The sequence below is a fragment of the Lethenteron reissneri genome, chromosome 34, assembly GCF_015708825.2.
Source record: "Lethenteron reissneri isolate LAM-NWPU_2019-01 chromosome 34, ASM1570882v1, whole genome shotgun sequence".
Taxonomy (NCBI): Eukaryota; Metazoa; Chordata; class Hyperoartia; order Petromyzontiformes; family Petromyzontidae; genus Lethenteron; species Lethenteron reissneri.
This window is the reverse complement of record NC_083812.1, coordinates 2,395,882-2,419,805: the sequence shown is the minus strand read 5'-3', so window position 1 is coordinate 2,419,805 and position 23,924 is coordinate 2,395,882. Positions and strand designations below refer to the sequence as shown.

General features: G+C 39.0%; 1 protein-coding gene across 40 annotated transcripts in view; it reads right to left on the bottom strand.

Annotated features, from left to right (window-relative positions):
- The window catches only part of LOC133350540 (calcium/calmodulin-dependent protein kinase type II delta chain), a 70,325-nt gene that overhangs the window by 27,006 nt on the left and 19,395 nt on the right, over positions 1-23,924 (bottom strand). For all 40 annotated transcript variants that reach the window (XM_061564942.1, XM_061564943.1, XM_061564963.1 and 37 more), the window contains exon 4: positions 4,975-5,029. In XM_061564942.1, the coding sequence (XP_061420926.1) occupies positions 4,975-5,029 (55 nt within the window). The remainder of the gene's footprint in view (positions 1-4,974; positions 5,030-23,924) is intronic.

Here is a 23,924-nt window from a genome sequence, read left to right as displayed (position 1 = left end):
GTTGCTTAGACAATACAGTTTGTTTTTGGGGCAGACACGCTAAGGCAGACTGATTTCTGATCCAACACTTCCAATTCATAAATTTTCATGCTGGTTATACCTTTTAAGGAAAAATCCAGATTTACAACTTGTCATGTCAAGAGACTGGAAAGAGGAAGAAGATTATTATTATTTAAAATCACGAGGAAACAAGACCAAAAAGGATTTCTATACGGAGGGATATAAATTGCCGTGCAGCATGCAAAAAAAGTCACTGCGAAAATCGATGAGAGACTGCAGCAGAGAAGGCTGCTGTGAATACAGATTACACCAGGAGGTGGCTTTGTAAGCTAGGTCACATGGGCTGAAAGAGTGGGTGGGTGGGAGGGATGGAGATTCTGCAACTGCCAGAGATTTGGAGATTTTTGTTTGACGGATCCGCTGCTGCCCATTAGTAACCATTACAACACTTAGACGCATTAGCGTGCGCGTTCGTTCGGGGTCTCTACCGCAAGCACCCGTGGCCTACCGCACTGAATGGCACAATGCATCGGTCGTCAAACACACACGCGCGCGTACGTGCATACGGACAAAAACACGTGCCGTGTACTCAAATAAAAGAGCAGGTGTTTTCGCAGTGTCAAGAAAAGTGTGTCAAGGTCATTCTGTTGATGCAAATCAAACGTGGCTTCCAACTTTTGTAAATGCTAACCAACTAGGCTACATACACAAAGCTAGGGGTATTTTTTTAATGGACATATGGTATCAAGTTGAAAAACAAATATTTGATGAAAGGACTTGAACTATCTAACTTTTTTTATAGCTGCGTAGAAGGGAAATAATAAAATAATAAAAATAAAACATAATAAAATAATTCTCACGACGTTTCGGCTACAACGCAAGCAGCAGTCCTCATTCTTCACCTGAGGACGGCTGCTTGCGTTGTAGCCGAAACGTCGTGAGAATTATTTTATTATGTTTTATTTTTATTATTTTATTATTTCCCTTCTACGTGACTTTACCGAAAGAACCAAGAAGATGAATCCCTGCAGTCATGAAAGCTTTAAATCGAAATCTTTATAGCTGGTTCGTAAGCACATTAGTCACAGTTGTCGCTCTTGTTGATGTTATTGAGTCTAAAAGCAAATCTGTCTCTGTTGTCTACACACCAGGGGTTTGAAATCTTCTAGCTGTGGGCCCTACCACCCACAAGCAGAGAGAAATTTTGCCACATTCCCAAGTTGTCTTTCAATGCAGAACAAGGCCATACAAATCTGATGTCTCTTGTACTCTGGATGGGCCAACCACAGTTGGGTATTGTGTGCAGCCCTCTCTAGTGCAGTGTGCTGAGAAAGAAAAGGATCCAGCCACCTATCCAAGGTGGCACTCGTGGGTTTGTTGATGGGTGGCAACTTGGATATTTAAAATATTTGATTGTTACAAGTGGCCAGGTGGCTGAGAGGTTAGAGTGCTAAGCTGGCACAACTCTTGAGGTCCTGGGTTTGAATCCAGGCTGCCCAGCTTTAATTAAGCTGGATTCTCAAGTGACCGCACATAACATCGAACACGTTAAGTTTATCCATAATAAAGGTTTTTGGGTTAGATCCTGTAAATATATAAACGTGTCGTTAAAACCTGCCACTACCCGACACAGCCAACTAGTCAGGGTTGTCACGTAAACAGAACGTGGCCAATTCGTCACTAGTACAGCACACTGGTGTGTTGGAGAGCCAAGCCACACCATTTACAAACTGAGTACGACGTTTCGCCAGTAATTACAACTAGCTTCATCAATTACTGGCGAAACGTCGTACTCCGTTTGTAAATGTTGTGGCTTGGCTCTCCAACACACTGGCGTGCTGTACTAGTGACGAATTGGCACGTTCTGTTTACGTGACAATCCTTACTAGTTGGTGGTGGCGGGTTTTAACGACACATTTATATATTTACGCGATCTAACCCAAAAACCTCTATTATGGATGATATTGGTCGCGAAAGCCTACGTGTTAAACATTCAGTTTAGTTCTACAGTTTATTTTTCTAAATTCCAGCTCTGAAATTTAAAACAAAGATATTGGTTTGATTGTGATGTGACAAGCATTACTCTCAGTGGCAGAGGAGGTGGTAAAGCGCCGCCCCACAACTTCATGGACAAGGGGTCATGGGATTTAAGATAAAGAGCACTCTGGGTACCCGCTTTCTAAACAAGCACCGCAGTGGCATGGGTCTCTCAACCCAGGGCAAGTGTGGTGACTGGAAGCGACTGGAGGTCAAAGCAACCTGCTGACAGAAATAAGCATGTGCCGCCCATGCTTAAAAAACCCTGGCAGAAATTATCATCTCTCCATGGAGTCTGAATCTAAGTTTGAGATCAACTAGTTCACGCTACAACTAGTCACTCAAACATAGATTGCTTACAATTCTAAACCTATGACCTTGTTTTGTTTGCCACATTGAGAGTCCACTTTGGATTCCACTATAATGACCTTTGTAAAATAAAATAATTCCGACCAGTACAAGCAATACTCTGAAGCTCAAAACGGACAAACTTTTTGAGTTGTACTTTTGTACAAGACTGGAATTCCTAAAGAGTCTGTCAGTGATGCGACTCATGAAGGTTACATCTGTGTTGCCAATGGTTAATGATCTGCAACCACTGAATACTGATGTCCTTGCTCTTTATTTATACAAATTTGTGCTTTCAAAAGTTTAAGGGGATTACACTCACAAAAATGTGGGACTTTACACCAAAAACTATTTTTGTACAAGAACCTTTTTAAAGAAGTATAGTAAGCCTTACATCTTCTGACGATATAAGACTAAGACTTTTATTCGGAAAGGTATCATTTCATCTGTGTGACATTATGGAACACATTTCACATAGTTGATTAACAATATTTTACATTAACTTAATTGTTCTTTTTAGACCGGAGGTCAATGACAATCAATCTTCTTTACAAGGTGGAATGCCTACAAATGTAATCATGCCAGTAAATGTTTTTTTATTTACTAATTTATTTGCCAGGTAAAGCCCACTAAGCTGTTAGCTCTTTTACAGGGTGACCTGGCCACATATGATCGCTCGTCTAAGTGGCTTATCATGTGGGAATTTACAGAAGCTAAATCATTTAATCGTATGTTTATAAATGCAGAGGGTAAAACCTCTGGACCCGGAGCAAAAGCCACAAACCCACAGGAAGAGAGAACATGCATACTCCAAATATACAGGAGTCCGGGTGGAGATGGCACCCACAACACAAGATGTTATCTCCCTCGTCTGGTATGCAGGTAGTCGTGGGTTAGATCCCGACCCTGAAGCCTGCATATCTGGAGTTGCATGTTCTCTCCGTGGTCCCGTTGATTTTTATCCGGGTCCTCCGGGTTTTCTTTCCATATTAATAAGCATGTGTTGAGAATATTTGGCTGCTAGAAATTTCCACATGATAAGCCACTTATTTGAGTTACCATTTGTGACCAGGTCACTTCTCAAAAAGAGCTATATAGCTCAGTGGGTCTTAGCTGGTAAAATATATATTTAAAATTGTTTAAACAACCTACTTCACACCAGGTGAGGGTCATAACATCACCACTGCGGCGAGATGCATATTGAAGGTTATAAAACTGAAGACAATAAAAAACAAGATTTGGGCTAGAACCATTCATGTCCATCTTAAAGGAGACAAGACGCTCTCTCAGCGATGGCGCACGCCTATAATCTAGTGAAGGCGAGGGGGGTTAGTGGATCACAAAATGCTGTGGAACTATTCCCATGGGAGTGAAGGTGAAATGCCTGGCTTGTCAGGAGGATGCAGTACAGCAAATGTTGATTTATCCTCACCGATTCTGTATTGTATCGTGCTGCCCCCTCGAATGTGGGGTTTTTTCTGGGTAATCCGGGTTTCTTCCACATGTATAAAACTAATTATTTGGCTAAAAACATCTTAATATATAGAGGACTGCAGAGCTTGAACACTTATTGGTGCTAGCTCACCATCCGATTTCCTTTCCTGCTTGACAGTGGTCGGTGAGATGCAATTTGCATCAACGATGCTCCATAAAACTACATCATTATAATATTGACATTATATATCTGCAGGTTTAGCACTTGTGAAAATAGGAGTAATGAGACTGGTTGTGCGACACTGGTTTCTACATTTAAGTTCTGCCATGTTACATTAAAGCAGTGTCATGCAAAGACCCCTGCCTCGACTGACCTTTTATATCCAATAAACATCAATGCAACAGGAAAAATGTAGTTAAACACAACTTCCCCAGTCTTAAAACATAAATGTCAATACTGGCCCAGAGTTACAACCTTTCACGTCCTACTTTTTGTGCCTTCACAAATTTTTTTTACAGTCCGTAAGTGATCTTAGCATTAAAAGACTATGTAAAATGGATACTTTTACCATTTATGATGCAACAGTGTAGCAAGCGAGTTTGAGAATCTGACTTTGAGTTAGGGTTATGGCAGTATAGGAATGCGTTTGTGACAATCCTCTGGCTTCATAAAATTACCATAAAAATTATGTATTTGTGCGAGTTCAACCATTGCGTTTGCAATCCTCTGAGTAATGCAAGGAACACTTAACTGAAGTGAACTAAGACATAAAAAGCACCATTCCATTCTGTGTCTCCAGATTTAAACAAAATATATTTAGTCCAGCAGCCAGTTCGCTTTCTAGACCAGTATTATCCAGTAGCATTGTTTAAGGAAGTAAATTCTAGGGTGCATCAGTCGAATCAGCTTGTTAGACACATGGTGCTGGGTTGGCAGATGCTATTCGAAAGAGCACTTCAACTCAAAAAGAAAGGTGGCATTGGTAGGTAAGCATAAAATAACCTGCGCCAAGCTAGTTTTTCATTCATTGATGCATCGTGGGGGTGTTCAGCTAGTGCTTGAATATCTGAACTTTAACTTGGTTACACCATCTATGTGTGAAGGTGGCTACAGCTCAGCAAATGCTTATAAGAAATCAGCAAAAGTATACTTACAGATCAAAGACCAGGTAATGGAAGCCTTCCTCTGCTATGCTTTCATGGAGACGTACTGCAAGAAAGACAGAAAAAGCACTTATAGTCAAACGTTATAGACAAGAATATTGTGATTAAAAGAAAAAAAATACTTCAGGATATCAGATGCAAAAATTCTAAAGAGACGTGTGTTCAGCATACTGATTTTTGGCAGTGAAAAACTGCGGTGGACCAGTGGTTAGCACATTGAGGAATCAAGCCCAACAAGCAATTTGATTCCCGGCCATGGTTAACATCAGTGGCGAGCGATAATCTGAACCAGTACGGGGCACGCCTGTCGATTCAACTTGCACTAACCAGGGTGAGGTTCACTGTGGGGGAGGTCTACATCCAGCAGTAGATTGACTAAAGTCCTGTAAATCGTTATTATTATTATTCTTAACTACAGACGATGTAGGTTGAACAGCCCCAGAACACAGACTTAATCTGCAGTGAAGCGCAAACAGTGCCTCGTCTGCTTCAGTGTCATATATTAGAGGGGACATGTAGAGCTGATGATTTGAGCACTGTTAAGACGGTGTGTGGGCCTGTACCCCCACAATGGTCATCGTTGACCTAAGTTGGAATAAAGGAAATTAAATTAATGAAAATGTCAAGGAATAACATTTTGGAAAAAAATCTAGCAAATATTATATATTAAAGATCATGTTATTTTTAAAAATCTTGTCAAAAATATTTCCACATTTTCTTTTTATTCCCTTCATGGTTTTGCATATAAGCAGGCATAAGTAATGTTTTGTAATATTTATAAAGTGGATGAGTATTTCAACAGGGATTTCTAAGGATTCAAGCCAAGTTTTTTCCCTTGATTTGTATGTGCTTTGATCACTAGATCAATTTGCCTTTAGCAGTTACATAAGTCTGTTTAAAAGTGCAGTCACGTGGTAATGGCACGTACAAATATGGAGTACTCCATAGGGACATTGTCTTTTCCCTTACTTCCTTCATGTCTTCCCACCTGAAATTATGTATTTACAAAGTTTAATAGCAGTGCATTGAGGGGAGTGTGTTTATGTATTCCCACCAATTGCTTACGTACATTACTGGGCGAATAACCATGCATCGAATCAATTAAAAGTGGTACATGTGTTCACAATATAGACATTGAATCTTTAGTTAAAATGCATGTACATTATATGTTGTGGCTACATTTAGGCTAATAATGGTGGGCACAAAACAGTACAAATGAGAAAAAGAACGAGAAATAATACAAATGAGATCCTGACATCGAAACTAAATAAAAAATAAACGATGAGAATTTATTAACAATAAATCGTGAAAATTCATCAAATCACTGGGGCGAGGAAGGGATGGGGGAAGGGTGAATCATTGTCCACGGCCAGCTCTTGTCAATCCGCTGCTGGATGAAGGCCGTCCCACGTCTGTGAGGCTTATACATTTCACCATGTTGATCAGTGAAATTCGTGAAAGTGGGAGCATAAAAGCACAGGACAAAATTGGATTCTGATGCACTTCCCTACACTGCTCTCTAAATAGCCCTTGCAAGCCCTACAACAAACTGTTTGTGAACGATAGTCACCTGTTCAAGCACTATACAGGCTCAACTCTACTCCGCTTCTTAGATCTTATAAGATCAGATACTTTGTGGGTTATTTAGTCATAGTTGGGCAAGTCATTACACATTTATTTTTAGAAATTATATGTGTTGCATCAATGGGTTACCATGTGTTGCATTAAGAGCGCGTGCATGAATGTATGAGCAATTATTCACGGCCTTCGGAAACTTCCAACATTCGTAAACTGCGTACACTTTCCCGAGGCAGCACGGGTTCACTCTAAAAGTAATTTTGTGTGCCACGCTGTCGCAGTTTAAAGTTTAATGAGCACATCAATGCAAAGCGCTTTGCCAGTCATACTGATAAATGGTCTGATGGCATTTCCAACTCAAATAAATCTGTCTGGCCCAAGAGGCCCTTTGCAATGCATAAAGGCTAAGGTCCACTTATTGTCAAACAAAACAAAAAATTGCCACCACGTCGAGACGGATGTCCTTGCAGCAATCTACAACAAAAATGTGTCCAGATCGGTTGTGGCACTTTATGATGAGCTCGTGGCCAGCTATAGGCTTGCTTGTCATCCGCATTCACCTGAGTCAAAAGCGTGCATAATGGTGCCTTCGCTCACATCACTCTTTGAACACGACTTCAACGAGCACTGCAGGAAGGTCTCGTGCATGTTCAGAGCCCTCAAGAACAGCTTATTTAAATTAAAGACAATGCTTCAGGAATAGTTCCAAGCAATGTGTTTGGCACATCGGGAAGCACAAGCCTTCAATTATGTAACGATTGCATTTCAGAAAGTCAGTGCCTTCCCAATTAAATATGGCTGATCTCTCAGTTTAGAAAACTTTCTCAGGTCAAACATTTTGCAGATGGTAACTAATGCATTTCTTTCTATGCCACGAACACTATAAATCAGTGCTTAATCGATGAACAACTGAAAGGTTACCAATACATTATTCAGCAATGTACAGCCGCAAGATGGATGTTTAAACCAAAGCGCATTGGTAGTGTAAAAACGGTCTTATGGCAGACAAAATTGACCACAAAGTCGTTAATGTATTTGTCGCTGGCACAGAGCAGCTTTAAGAGATACCCTGGACAATACAACGAGCATAACTGTAGATGAGATGACATGGAGGTAATGAAATTCACTAAATCAGCTGTGACGTGGACGCACAGGCACAACGCACAGGCAGACAGCCTGCAGCTACTATGCATGCATTCAGAATCGTTCCATCAAATAATAAAATGTATACATGCGTCGGCACGCTAGCATGTATGGCGAAATGAGTTGCTTCTTTACCTACCACACCTATATGAATGAAACAATTATAGTAATAAAAACACACATTTTTAGGCTGACTTGTCTAACGTAATTTCAGCAAGCCTATGTATGGAGAAGCTTTTTGCTTATTTAAACCATAAATAAATAATAAAGGACATACTGAAAAACGCTTGAAAAATTACACATCCGCTATTCCAGATCATTACGTGAGCATACAATTCCCCGGAGGGTTCTCGTCCACGATGATTTATTCCCTCCAATATTATTTTTGTATTACTTGAAACACTACAGGGGAGTACCAGAAGCCTCGTGAAAGGTTCTCAGTTAAGAATATACAACACAAATAAAGCACGTTCTACATAAATGGCCAACGTTATTAAAATTGCAAAACCCAAATGACAATGGGTCACTTGGGAGGGAAATGGGTATATATATATTCACGTAATATATTTTAGCCAGACAAGACACTATTGATATTAAGTGTTTTGTAAAATGTGGCAAAGTGCATTATACTGATAAAGTGAATGTGACATTTTAGACTCGGATATGTTTCAAACCTTCGTTCGTCTTTCGGAAAATATCCGAGTCAAAATTAGATTGGAGAAATTAAACTTTCAGCCATTCAAGATAAGCCAGATTAAAATGAATCTAAATAAATTATTTAAGAACTTAACGAAGGCAGCTGCAAAGCTGGACTTGATAAATTAGCAAAAATTTAAGTAATTTACAAGTTTGCAATAATTGACCGTGGATTAGTATCAAAATAACAATTAAGGAGAACAAGAGAGGAGGGTATAATAGTGCCTTTGCAAGAAGAAAGTTCACTCGGTGCATACTGGCAACTGTGACATGTATTAGAATCATGAATAATGACAAATAAAAATTAACAAAAGCTGAAAAGTGCGCAAAAAAGTGGAAAGATGCATGAATGGACTTATACCGAGACAGGAAAAGGAACACACAGTCAGGGAACAAACATATCTGAAACATCTTATTGACCCTTAGAAAAGTAAACGTGCTTGGAAAGGACACACAACTAGCCGGAAATGATGGCCGATGAACAAGGTTGGCGACAGAATGGCAGCCAAAGGGAAGAGCGCATCCAAACGGATGACCACTGCCAAAGCAGAGCGATGTGGTCAGATCATGTTTAGGAGTGAGACGAATGGTAGTGGCACTTGACTTTGCGGGAATGGCGATGGTGCAGAGGCCTTCATCCAGCAGTTGATAGCTAGTAAATGATGAGTTTTCAAATGTTTAATTTTGGTTGAAACACCAGAAATGAGTGGCCAATTTTGTGTACATGATGAGACGATGTCACTGCAAGGTTGTATATGTTCACTTCTAGCAGATAGCAAGCTTTGGCATTTCCCTAAACAAATTACTCAGGCGCTGCAGGGATCAAAGCACGGACTTAAAGCAAATAATCCCGGTGGCAATAACGCTAACCTCTCGGCCAGTTCTTCTCAAGTCCAGCCGTTGCAACCCCGATTTAGTCCACCTTTTCACAATAACCAGTCTTTTCTAATCGTGAACAAATGATTACACTACACACTGCATGGTCAGTAATCATAGGTAAACTGTACTGTGGGGGGCTGCGACGACTGGAGTTGAGAAACACTCCGTAAGTCTATGTAGCCATCCGAAATTTCAGATGTGCAACTGTCAAATTTCCTGATGATTTCTGTTCATTGGCCAGAATGTGGAATATATGTCGGCACACCTGCGCACACTGCTGGGATTGCCATAATCAGGATTTGCTTTGCTGCCCTCCACCATTAAGCAAAACCGAGATATTTTGAAACATCTCCAATGCTGAGCGAATGAGTTTAGATGTGTTTCAGAATATTCTACACATTATTAAATCGTTACTTGAATGTCCAAACTTGTGAAAATACATGCAGCTATGCATCCATTACACATTTCTACATTTTCCGCGGAGCAGCGAGGCGTGCTAATCGCGAGTCACATATGCGTGCCAGCGCGAGGCAAAGTCCTTCGGCTAAGTAGGCATCGTTATGCTGATAAAATCCCAGGACCCTTTGTGTGCACGGCTCACAAATATGTATAAGCCTGTGGCAGAAATGCATCCCAATATTTTGAGAAAACTTAAAATACACACAAGATATAGACAACTTACAAGCGATTGCATGTACAGCCAAACTGCTTTAACTGAACGCCAAGTCATTTGTAATGCCATCATCTGAGTGTATAATGTGCATTCTTGTGAGTCGAATGAATAAAAGAGCAAAGAGTGGGTAGAATTTCAGGAATAATTAAAATGACAAGCATTTTGCCCCCAATGTACTCCCTTTGAATAGCATAATTAATAATAACTCTGCTCTCAGTCGGTTTAATATTTAGGCTGTCCCACAGTGACATGAGGACAAGTATTGAGCAGAATGGTGTTTGCAAGCGAGACTGGAGACAATTGCTCACAGGATTGGCATTTTTGTTTGGTTTATTATTTTATGCTACCGTTCATAAAGCCAGCCGCCCAACAGCTGAAGTGTCTAATCTCATTGAATGGTGCTTATACAATTGGAAACGACAGCCTTCCGCTCGACGCATTTGGAGTAAATAAATTCTGAAAATCATATAAATAAAATCGAACAGTGTTTCAACATTGGTTAAAGGTTGTGGACAGGCAAAAAAAAAATCAGGAAAATAGAGTTACATTAAATCCTTTAAAACATATATAGAGCCTTTAATCAGAAAGGACATTCGTATGAGTAACGATTTTACGTGAAAAATAGTTGCTGTTAATTTGTGTAAAATCCTCTGCATAGCTACAACTAATCTTATTACTATTTTCTCAGAACCATTTTGCACAATACGATTTGGATCTAAGCAGCAACTAAATGCAACCGCATCTCATGATACCGTGAAGAGATAGCGTGCATATTTATTTTATGAAGGAAGTCAGTCGTAAGCCAAGAGAAAAAAGTCCTTGAGGCTCGACCAAAAAGCGGGCAAGGAGTCGGCTGCACAGACTGGGGGGGGGGGGGGAAGAGTTTCAGACAATTGGGCCAGCAGAGCAGAACGAGTCAACTCTCATTGAGCAAAGGTTGACTGGGATTCTCAAGAGAAAGTCTGCTGAAGTAGAGAATGCGAGGGAGTGGAGCAGTGCGAGTCGGGAGGGGAGATGTAGGCAAAGGGCTGAACCCAGAGGATATAAAGTCTGAGTGCAATCTTGAAATTGATTCAAGATCGGATTGTGGGCCAGTAAAACAATTTTTTTAGGGAGTATTGGGCTCATGTGGTCACATTTGAGGGTAAAAAGTATAATCATGGTGTTTCAGATCATCTGCAATTTGATGATGTAATACGAGATTTGGGGAAGCCATAGGAAAGAACAGCAATAGTCTAATCGGGATGTGATGAAGGCATGGCTGAGGTGAGGAAATGGGGGATCCGGGCAGTGTTGCACAGATGGAAGTAAAGAGGTGCTGTAAAGTTGAGATGTGGAAAAAGAATCAAAGCTCAGGATAAATTACAACACCGAGGTTTCGTACTCTTAGCCAGTTTAATGTCAGCATTTAAATGGTGCACAATCAATCTGGAGACATGACCGAGTGTGATTTTTTTCCCCGATCAGGTGTAGCTCAGTTTTGACAAACGTCCAAAACCTCTGTCTGTAATGTACAATGTACTGTCTGTAATGTACAATGTACATTACAATGTAGATTACAGAATAAATGTAAAATCAACAATGTATCCAATGACAGAAATTAAATGAATCTAGGAAGAGAATAAAAACTTGTGAAGCAATCGCCACTCGTGCTTAACCAGTATATATATGGGTTTACTTAACAGGTTAACATATATACTTGTGTGTCTGATTAACATGTCATCGTGTTTACGAGTCAATAGATGGCCACACTCTGGTCCAAACCAATCTTAATATATTCCATAACTCCCTACTGCCTCTGCCTCACTGCACCGTCCCCCATGCCCTATTAGGAACTAAACCAACCAGCCTTGGCACCCCTCATTGCGCTGTGTTGCAGCAGTGGTGGCTGGTTAGATGGCCCCAAATGGGTTAGGGCGGAGAGAAAATATGGTCTTGTTGAGCTGAATCAAGCCATAAAAAGATATTTTCCCTCTGATGCGTGGTCTAATGAGGGTTTAGAGCAAGATCAGCTAAACTCCCACTACATTTCAGTCAAATATCTAACCTTGACACGTTATAAATTCTTACCCAATTCCCAATTGAGAATGTGTTCCTGCGGTAGATGGACCTTTCAAATTTTTCAAATATCTTTGGCACATACCCTCTCATTATTTTAATTACGCAGGAAAACGTTTTCTAAAATAAAACATCACTGTACTAAAAATAATGTCAGCATAATGTACAATGCAAGAGAACAAGAAACAATGAAGGGTCACCTTTAATTACATCCAGTTGCAAAGTCGTGTTAAAACATGCGACAAATTAGCTGGTACAAAACAATCGAAAAGTTGAGTTTGTTCAAACTATTTCAGGGCCACAGTCAAACATGGTGCAGTACCATTATGTTGAGAACATGACTTAATTTTAAATCATTATGCAGCATTAACCATATTAGCATGAGCAGCATGGAGAAAGGACTGCGAAAATAAAATTGTATATGCTATTGTTTAAACAGCATATCATAATTAAAAACAACAAATCACGCATATGTGTTACCGTTACGTGATAATGTTAGATAGCGGTTTAGAGGAGTTGTGTAATGGTTTAGCCTTTAAGCATACCGATTGCGATATGGATGCAGAGCCCTGCACAGATATAAAATGTCCTCTTACGCAACACTGCTGCATGGGCTCACAAATCGCGTTGCTGCACTAAAATTGCCAAGTTGCAATGAATGCATTTAAATTGTCACTGCAATATATTCCAGCGATCAATCAAAGGGACATGCAGAATTAAGGAAACTACTTTGCCTAATCCAATCAATTTCCATCCCTCGGATCTACACCCACAATTTACAATCCAATCAAATCTCTCTCTGCAGGCATCGATCGCCAGCGATTGGGTCCTCGCGTCAGAACCTTTGACGGCAACGCGACCCCAGCCCCCGATGCCATCGCGGTCACGGGCAGGGATTCCGCAGCGAAATGGAGCCGTTGTATTTTTAGGCGGCATCTGTCTATGTTCAAGCCTGGGCAGGCTCTAAACAAGGCCATAGCAACCACGCGGACACAGTCGTCCTGTGGCCTAAACATAGTGTTCGACAGCGCTACGTTTTACAAACTTAGTCTGCTACGTAGCACCAAGTGACTGCTTAGCCTAAACGTGGACAGCTGCAATCTGACCAACCGCAGGGAAACAATAAATAGGCACAAGTGACACACACACAAAAAAATCCCTTGGTCCCGAAATGAAATAATTGTATAAATGGAAAATAATCTACTTTAAGTAACTTACTCATATGTAGGGAATGATAACGAGGTTTTTTGTTATCCGTAACCTTTTTATGGTCTCATTAGTGTGTGCATGAGGAATATTAATAACATTTGGCATACACAATTGGCAGAAAGATACTTAGCACTGTTTGAACTGAGCAATGCTGTGAATGTAAGGAAAAAAATCTGTTCTAAAAATTTCACTACAATCCAAGCCAAATTGGGTTGTTGATCAGCATTAGAAATCAGAAGACAATGGTGTGTCATTTTACGAACTGCACAAATATCCACGAGTACATAACGGTGGATAGGAGGGTCAACAACTATTTTTTCTGGAGGTGATGCCAATGCAAAAGCACATGATAAAACACTGGTCCTTTTTAATGATGAAAACATAACAGCCCTATATTTAGACCACAGAATGGTGTCTATGAACAAAAACATCTCAAATACATACAGGGTTAACAGTAAATGTTCTGTACATACACACGCACTGTACGAGTTACATACACAAATACAATTATATAATATGGCATGCTGTTAGGTTAGTGATCTTGCTAATCCTGAATTCCCTTGGGCATGAAGGGTGGCCAAAAAATAAAGTGGGCCCTATGCCAAGTTACAGTCCTCTGTCACTCTGCACACCAGTACAGCACACCAGATGGTATTAATAGGGACTGACCCAGAAAGTATTCAGCCTATTTACTGGCTTGGCCTCTCATAGATGCCTCAAATTACTGCTTCACACATCCCTCACTGCGCTTCTTAAGCCTATTACTAACTATGGCAGCCCAATCATTTATGTACCACATGTTTTGAGATAACAAAAATATTAATAAAAAGCAAGGTCTGCTTACCATCACTGCTCTTGAAATGCCAAGTGTTGAATATATTTTAAAAATAAACCCCAAGTGTTTGGCAAAAGCATTAATTTTTGGACCTGTACAGAACAAACGTTGTAATTCATTACCTCATTCTTGCATTCATTAATGTTAAAGCAGCAAACTATTAAATCCTAAGAAAAAAAAGAAAATTTAATTTGCTTTAAGGCTGGCTTTCAGAATTGAGCAAATATTCAATTAGAAAAAATAATATTTATCTGCACCTTAATCTTCCACCCCATCCAACTTAATCCATCATCTTCACTTTCTAGACAGAAAGCCTTCAACTTTCAATCGCCTTCAGAGTAGGTATTGGTGTCAGATAAATTATGTGGCTGCACATCTAGATTTGAAAGCTTATTGAAAAGAATATGAAATACGGGCACTGCATATTTATACCAAGACCTTAATGAATTGTTAAAATCTCGCACACTTGCCTTATAAATTAGTGTTGCCTAGCATGCAAGTTCTCATCCTCATAACCTTTCAAAAATTAGCATAATGTCGTGTACGCATACAAAACAATGTTAGGTGCTGAAAATGCGAATTTGTTATAAAGTGACCTTACCTAAAAATTATCGGAAAGAAAATCAAAACAGCTTCACCAAATCAGATATAGTAAACATAGCCAATGTAAACATAGCCTAGATTGTTATTTTACCAAATTCCATATACACAGTACCATGAGCAGAATGATTCTCCTGGACCTAATTCTTTAACCAAAATACGACAAAGTTATGTCCATGGGGAACAAAAGACAGCGGTCAAATTATAAAATTAAATATGCATACTGTCGGAATTTGCTGATGTATAAGGAGTAACCAATGATCAAAATACTGGATGCAGGAGCTCAGAAGTGAGGGATAATGCAAAAGGATATTTGGGTCCCCATCGGAAGTGGCAAGGGGCTAGATATGGAGAAACATTTAGAGTAATAGGTGTTGCCAATGTGAGAAAGATGGACTTTTGAGCTGAAAATCACAAGACGAAGGGCCAGAAGATTAAATCAGTTGGCAGGTCAACTGACTTATAGCAGTGAGGAAAGAAAATGAAAGAGAGTTTGGATGGATAATCAAGATGGAATTTGAAAATTGAAATCCACAAAAATAATATGTAGAGGCCAAAATGAAGGCAAGGTGGGAAAACCCAAATATGAAGGTGGTATGAGGTTGGAACGTGGCAATAAAGGGAAATAGATGTAACAAAGAAGTGAAATCAGATTCAGAGATGCCTGCAAGGCCATACTCTGGCCGGGGGAAAGAGCATGCTCTCATTGCAGTGGTAGCCAGAAGGGTTGAGTTCAGAGGAAGCATGCCAAACCCTCTGTGACAAGAGGATGTCTGTGTTTTACTCTGGCAACAAAATAAATAATGAAAATAAACTTGGGATTGAGCAGGCAGAAATTGAATAGGACAAAGCTTACATTGTAGGCAGGTGGATGTGCCTGTGTGGATGGATTCATTACGTGGGTTTTACAGCCATTAGGAGAGTATGCCATCTCTTGGATGTGATATAATCCGAGGAAAGTAAAACTTACCAATTTTATGTTAATAAACCAGGCATTATTTCTTCCCCAACCACCAATATTCCAAAGTTAATCAGCATTGCTAACAAAACATGGTGTTATACTACACTGCTGGGATGAATGTAAAAAGCACTGTGGAATGAAGATAATTTGGTCAAGAATTTGGCAGGTAAATGCTGGTATTGTTCAGCCCTGATAATATAATTCATTCACTGATCATGTATGTGCCAATTACAATATTATCTTGTGAACATTTAGGCTAGAGCAACCATCTAAGTGCCAACAAGAGGTTTCCTGCCTTCAGGAGGAAATAAGAACAAGCAATGGAGAATCTATTTTTCAGACTTCAATAATTTTCTGCACGTGACACCCACACAGAATTACTTACTGTCGATAATTACATCGCTGGGTCTTTCAACGTCCATCTATGGCAAATTGCGCAATGCGATAAAGCCCAGCTGACCTAACGGACAGATGTGGGATTTTACCCCTTGATTCTCACATGGACAAAAGCACTAATGCCTTGCTATATCGCATATATACAGTATTCTCTGGTTTATATGATTCTCCGGAAAGTAAGACACACCACAAACCTTTTTCTTAAGGTGTTGTTATGATCGGGAGAATATGCTACTATGGAAAGCCAATTTCTGGAAGATGATTATGAATATGCTACTTTAAAAAGGGGAGAAATGTCTTTTACAAGATTATTCTAAACGGACACCATGTTCGTTTGTCATCTGGCTGGTAATGTATTGCTAAACAGACCCATTTTGGGACAAATTATTCTGAAGTAGCTTAAAACATGACTTCTGCAAGACAATGTATTCTCTGGCTTAAACTGAGGAAAAAAGTGTGGCTTATAATCTGGTGATTATGGTATGTGTGTACACACAGAGAAAGGAGCTGTGAAATTGCGAACATTTGATTTTACTGACCACATGTAGCATAGCGCGCACTGTCACGAGAATATTAATCATATTAATAAATTGAGAAACCCGAGGAGGATCATCTGTGGTGTCCCATCTCCAGCTACAACCATCTCGGTTGAACACAATTTCGCATGCACGCTTCCACGTGCACGTGCTTCGAGGGCATTCTTGGAACTAGGGAGAATTTTGATCAGGCACAAAACTAAAACATGTTGGACAAACCAAACAGCATATTCGTTCAACGCAACAGAGCAATACTGCCAACTGTTGGCAAGCGTCTGCTTAAAAAGGCCCGTATGAGCAGGAAAGTTATATAACACGGACATAACGTAAACTAAATATATTCTTACTCTCTTAATGCATATCGAACTGTGCACGCACAATGTTTATGCTAATTATATGCCATTCTTACAATTAGGCTATGAAATTAAGGGTCAGACAGAACAAACAAGACACTGAATTGCAAACTAGAGCAGAGACAGACAATACAAACAAGACGGCATGACCAAGACAAAATCATTGATTCTTTAATCGAATTGTGATCCCAAATTGAAATAAACATCGCTGAGGGGTGGGGGGTAGAACGATTATATCATTAAACATATGGGCTTGAACTCTATAGATCATATTTTCATTTTCCATTTTCTTAACTAGACCCAACATTTGGACATTGCCTCCACAGGGTTGAATTGGTAGTGCTTTTTGAAATGCTATTTTTAAAATCCATTTGACTACAACAGTGTGGAGAAAATTATTCGCCACAGTTTTAACTTGTGCAAAATTTAAATCTGCAAAGCATAGCCTAATGCATAGGAAGCAATGTGGATGCATGTGCAGTGACAATTAACTCCAACAACAGAAATGCTCTTCCGTAGCAATGCGACAAACTTTTCTTAGGCCAATTAAAGGTGCTAATGGCCATGAAAATTCTCTGGCATATGACATTTTACATATTACTTTTTTTATGACAGACTTTAATTGGGAACACCCACTCATGTTTTTTCCCTCTGCATTGATAAGTCATATAGGACTGATGTTCAAGCCAGCAACTGTGCAAGTAATGAGAATTAAATAAAATAACACTATATTTATTTGCCAAAAAATGTGCCGAAATAATATCGCAGTATATGTACGATGTGTGACACATGCACGAGATACAAAGCATCGCACGATCTCAGGCAAGGCAAGTTCTCGCATGCCAGAGACTAGAAATGTTATAATAGCGCCTTCAAAAAAATTCCACGTACATTTGCTTTGCTCCGCATTTTAACAATGCTAAACGTTCAACGCTTGTCTATTTTGTGGTGCACTTTAACTGTAGAATCAAGAGGTTATTTTTTTTTCATCACAAAAAATGCATACAATCAAACTTAGTGGCAATGGCTAAAAGAAAAAGTAGGTATAGCGAGAAAATTTTGTTTGATACAGATGTAAAACAAACAATGTCGGCAATGCCTATCCACATCCCAATGGAGAGGTTATGGGGTGTGGTGCACAATTTCACAAACGTTTCCACATCCTGTGAAAACCGGTTTACAATCCAATTCCGCAGGCTGCTACTGTTGCTGCTGCTTCTCCTGGCGTCGTGCTCTCCTAACATAAACGGACTGAACAATGCAATTTGGGTTGTGGCGTGAATCGGGAAGGGTGGGAGCAGGGGTGTTTGGCAATACAAATATACTGCCCCTGGTTTTTTTTCCCACAAGTATGTCGTCTTTGCCTCTGTTTCACCAAGGTGACGTATCATTAAAAAGATGTAGGCGTGGCGACAGTGAACCGAGTTTTAATTACTATTTGGTAACTAAAACTTAAGCTTGTGGTTTGTTTTGTAATAGTTGGCAAACAATATGAAGCAAGCATATATGGACAATCATAATCACTTGACCTTTTAGAACGTTTTTCAACTTTATTATATATGAACTACTGTCTTTATAACAAAAGTAATGTTTAGGTTGGTTGGTACCCACACTGGCATATGAACTCAGAGTTAAATTTTTTCTGTTGCCATTAATTTTTTTTTATTTTTTACCTACTGTGACTTTACCGAAAGAACCAACGAATATGGATCCTTGCAGTCACGAAAACTTCAAATCTAGAATGAACTCAGAGATCAGTTCAATTCCCAGCCACTGCAAACATCAACAACGAGCCATACCTTAGCTGGCTGGACATGCTTTCATCAACCCAGACTGACCAACAGTCAATCATGACTAAACAATCCCTATGGCTGCCCTGGTGGGGGGGTCTTCATCCAGCATTGGACGATAACATACCTGTAAACAATTGTAGTCAAGTAATCATCTCCCCTTGGTGACTCTCACAATCAGATGTCATGGTATTATTCAAGAATCGATTTTCCTATTCGCCCCACTGTATCACTCAGTGTATTCTGTAGATTGTTTGATTTTTTCTGTTGCCATTAAAACAAATTCTGCGTACATTTTAAACAATATATTCTTGCATGCACGAATCTTAAGAATGTTTGAATAAAAGATGTATCACATGGTTAAGGACCTATTATTAGCATTTGCTTTATACACATTGATGTTCATTGTAAAATAAATGTGTTTTATATTCGTAGCTTCTGTGCGATACAATGAGATGGACTGCATGTTTTACACAGGTCATGGGCAATTCGAATTCATTAGATTGAGGTCGGAGTGTATTTTCCATAACCCCAATCAACACTACAGCTGCAGGGCAAACGTAATCTTGCTAAAGAGTTTCGACAAAGCAGTAAGGCGATGCTCGTCAAAGGCATGAGTGGAATATATTCACATTTCCAAATGCGAGTCGCGATTGAAAAGAGGGTTGCAGATATTATTTGTTTAGCATTAACAATTGCGCGTAAAAAACACCCTCAAATAATACGTTTTCCTGCGCATATTGGAATTTCAAACAATAAAAAATAAAGTCCTGCCCTGCTGCGCCTGTGTTGGAATGTACAACACCGTGACGAATGAGCTTTGCCGCCGATGCCATGTCATATCTACTGTTGACCAATCACGTTCGATTGCGCAGTGCCATCTGCCAATTGGTTCCAAAGTTTATTAGAATTTGATTATCAGATTCCTCCACTTTTGGATTCAATAATTGATTCTGACTAAAATTATTCAAACATTTATAATCAACAATCCTAATTGTAACTGTTGTAGAATATGTGAAACAGGCTTAGATACTTGTGTATTATTATAATGCTTGTTTACCCAGAAAAATCTCACCAAGCCTCATGACCATTTTAAAGGTCCTGCCAAGTTTTCACAGTGTGGGGGGGGGGGGGGAATGATTGCTATGGTTAATGCCAATTGAGTAATTCTCAAGTATACTCTTTTCTAATTTGGAAAACTGGGACCATGATGCTGGCAGACAATGGACAACTCTTCCTAATGATGTTACGGGAATGTTAACCTTCACTGTAAAGTTGTATGACTTCAATAACTTAGGACTCAGGTCAACTCTACTAACCCATCATGCCAAAATATATTCATGAAAAAAAGAAGATGTTTTGAGTCAAGCCTTTCATAAAAAAAAACCACTCTGAACCGCATATATCACCAAACAAAATCTTATGACTTTGGCACAGTAATTTGCAAATTATGTGAGTAATTTGCCAATAGAGCCAACACTATTTTCCCTAGATGATTTCAACCTAGCATTTGAATCTGCTTCAGAACATCGTGTGAAATAATGTTTTGTTTAAATGTCTCATCTCTCATACTTTAAAGTTGTTGTGCATTATGCATTCCAACTGCACACATAAAACAACAAACACAATTTTGAAAGTCTCAGACGAAAGAAAAAAAACACATTGTACACCTCCAAGAATTAAAATCTGACACGGCAATATTTCTCAAGAGATTTTTTTACTTTTGTTGATAAAGTCAATAAAACTGCTTCTGCAGATTTCTACTGCTTCTGTCAAGAGCTCAACATATTAAATAGCGCCAAGTGCCCTTTATGACTGTGCCGACATGAATAGCAAGTTTGGTCCCTATCCGATTTAAAATGTCAAAGTTGCGCATGGGACACACGAACACACACACAGCTCATCAGTGTATTCCTTCTACATGGCGCCGAGGTAAAAATATCCTGACAATGCTTCCAAGAAAGCTTTGACAGTGTCACAGGCAGGGCACAGGCCAGAAATGCAATGCCCCAGACATACATTATATTTAAAAATAAAATGCATGCCAAAGGTCTGCAATTCTTTTGTTAAAAGCTGCAGGGGAGAGAAGATCAATCGTATCACAGAAAAAAATATTGTGAACTAAATGTTGTTTTAATTGTCAAGGACTACCAATTGGAAACCAATTTACATCTTCATCTTGTGGACAATAACAGAAGCTGCACAGCTGTAAAAAATATAAGTGGAATTACGAGTGCTGACGTGAACATGTTTACACAAAATGCCTGTTTTTACATGCCAAATTTTGGATCACCACCACAAGCAATGCCACATGCCTGGAGTAGACCCTGCTTGACAATGTGGGATATAATCGCTGGCCATGTTGGTAAAGGTTATCTGATGCTTCTTTGTTTTTTTGTTTCCCTAAGAATGAGTGGGGGCTGCATTATAGTCGTGGCTATGTGAAATTTTACGCACCAAAAATCACTTCCCAGACAGCATCATTAATATGCATGTTGCGATTTGGCGTAAGGACTAAATGAATGGAATTTTTTAAAGAACTTTGCCTCAGGCAGTACATTTTTTGTATATTCTTAACTTTAAAGTGCAATTTATGGTTGCAAAGTGTTGACTTTGTCCTAAAAAAAATGCTACCGCTGATGCCAATTATCCATTAAAATTGCAAATGCCCTTACTTATATCAAGTGGTGTGCAAAATACACCATCATTTGTGCACTATACTGGGAATGTTATTTATTTTTAAACACTTTTGTACAAACAACCTATTGTTATTATATTGTAGAAATAGGGTACATTTTTCTATACTTCATGAAATAATATAGTATCCGTTCAATATTATATTTCTTGACAGGAGTTACAGATCCTGAGGGGCATGTTGACGATTGCCCTTGTGTAGTAGGCAGACCTTAATTAGGTGCTCATTTGCACTACTTGCCTTATTATGCAAGAAACTTGTTAATTTAACGTTGGGTAATACCGTTACAAATTATTCTGAAGTCTGCACACCAATGTAATAATTTAATTATACGAGACTTATCACTAGTGTCAATTTCATTGTAAATTTCTTGTTTAGAATTTCGTGCAAAACGAATACTCAATGTGTCTTTCTCGTGAAACGAGTGTTGGGGGTGGTGCTTATTTACTGGAAATCTGCGCAAAAGAGCTTTACAGCTCATCAGATTCCTCAAGTATAAATAAATATTCTGATTTGGGGCTTAGTCCAGTCTCTCCACAAAATAACAATTGGAAAATTAACAATGGTATGATAAATGCATAATCTGCATATGATCAGGAAAGTGATGTTGAACTGTAAAGTATCACATATTTCTTAACATTCCTTAAAAAAACTAAAAGTCTAGCATTAATTAACTTCTATTCTTGAAAGGTCAAATTTGATGCAGTAAAGATAGGGCAGCAGAGAAAGGAAAATACAGCTCTGCATATGCTCCTCTGGTCTGCCCTCTTGTAATAAAAATATTTATCCACTAGTTATTCCAAAGTGGTTTAGCCCCATGCTGCGCTCTGCTGGTAGTGCAGACGGGTTAAAATTAACCCGTAAAAACAAAGTTTTTCACTATAAATCCTTTATATGCGTGGCATCGGTTTTATTTTATTATTCATTTCTGTTTTTCTTGAGTAAGAGTTTCATTTTTATCACATTGGTATTTTAAATTAAATATGAAAAAAAAATGTCCTAAAAAGTGGAAAATTTTGGAATTTTTTTCACGAAAATCAATTGTCACGCACAACGAGTCTGTGTCCAAAATGTCAGCTCGATTGGATCACGGGAAGTGGGTTAAAAAACGACCGAAAGATTTGCACGGTCGTAAGCACGCAAGCAAGCAAGTGAACTTAATATAAAGGATTTAAAAAAGTGAGGAATTATGGAGGGTGGGTACACGTCGGATGGCAGGAGCAGGCACTAATGCACGCCTCCAAAAGTATACTCTGTGGACGTTCCATCACCCTTCAAGAATATATTAAATGCAAAGAATAATAAGACCTGTAGATGGTAGCATTGATGTAAAAATAACATATGCCATGTAATTAATGTTAGTAGATTCAATGGAATTAATGCGTGCATTTAAATTGTTATTGAAAATGCATGCCAAACATTTACATTCATATTTAAACAATGTACATCAAAACGGTACAGTATAATTGTAATTTAATTGGAAACAGAGTATTTTCAGATGCCAATTTTGAAACATCGTGATTCAGTTGCATGTCAAGACATTTTTGGTGAAAATGCTTTTAATGAAGCATGGTTCAAGGGCCTGCAGACATATCAAAGATTTCAAGTCTTCAACATAACATTAATGTGGCATTTTGACATGACCGAGAATAAATGAAACAAAAAATGGGAAATATTTGCTTGTGTACATGTATAGTCATACCTCGGTATACGACCGCTTTGGAATACGTTGAATTTGGTACACGTCGTGTTTTGACGAGAAAAAAAATGTCTTGGGATACGACGTCTTGCTTGCTAGAACTTGTATGGGTTGGGATGAGTCACCGCGTACCCGCCGCGTAGACCCCTTTCCCGACTCCTCCCCTTCCTCACCACCATCCTCGTAGGCTATCAACTCCTCTCAGCAAGGTAAAGTGATGATAAATTTGATTATTATTTAAACTTATTTTAATTTATTTATGCATTTATTTTAATTTATGTATGCTTTTTAGTAATAAGTAGTGTCTAAATTATTTTATACAACCCCATTAATGTATAATATGCCATGTAAAATATAATTTCTTATACTCTGAAATGTATTATTTCCTTTCCCTTTATTTCTTATTGGAAAAATTCGTTTCGGGATAAGTCCGACCTTCTGGAATTAACTATGTATACCGAGGTACCACTGTATATCCGTTTGAAAATAAATAATAACATTTATATAAGAAAAAAGTATGCAATATCTGGCTTGGGATTAATCTGGATCTGTTCATGTGATATTATTGTAACACTAGCTAGTTTGCCTGTCCAAGGACGGGTGTATATTACAGTAAATTTGAAATATTCAATAGAAAAATTGTTCAGCTCATGATAATTAATGAGGGGGGGGTTGCCCCATGTGGAGTGACGTCACCCCCTCATGGTTACTCTTTGGTTCTTTCGGTAAAGTCAAGTATGTAGAAAAGTAATAGATCACGACGTTTCGATCGCAACACAAGCAATCGTCATCAGGTGGGACAACCACAGGGAGGGGTGTGGCATGTGGAGTGACGTCACC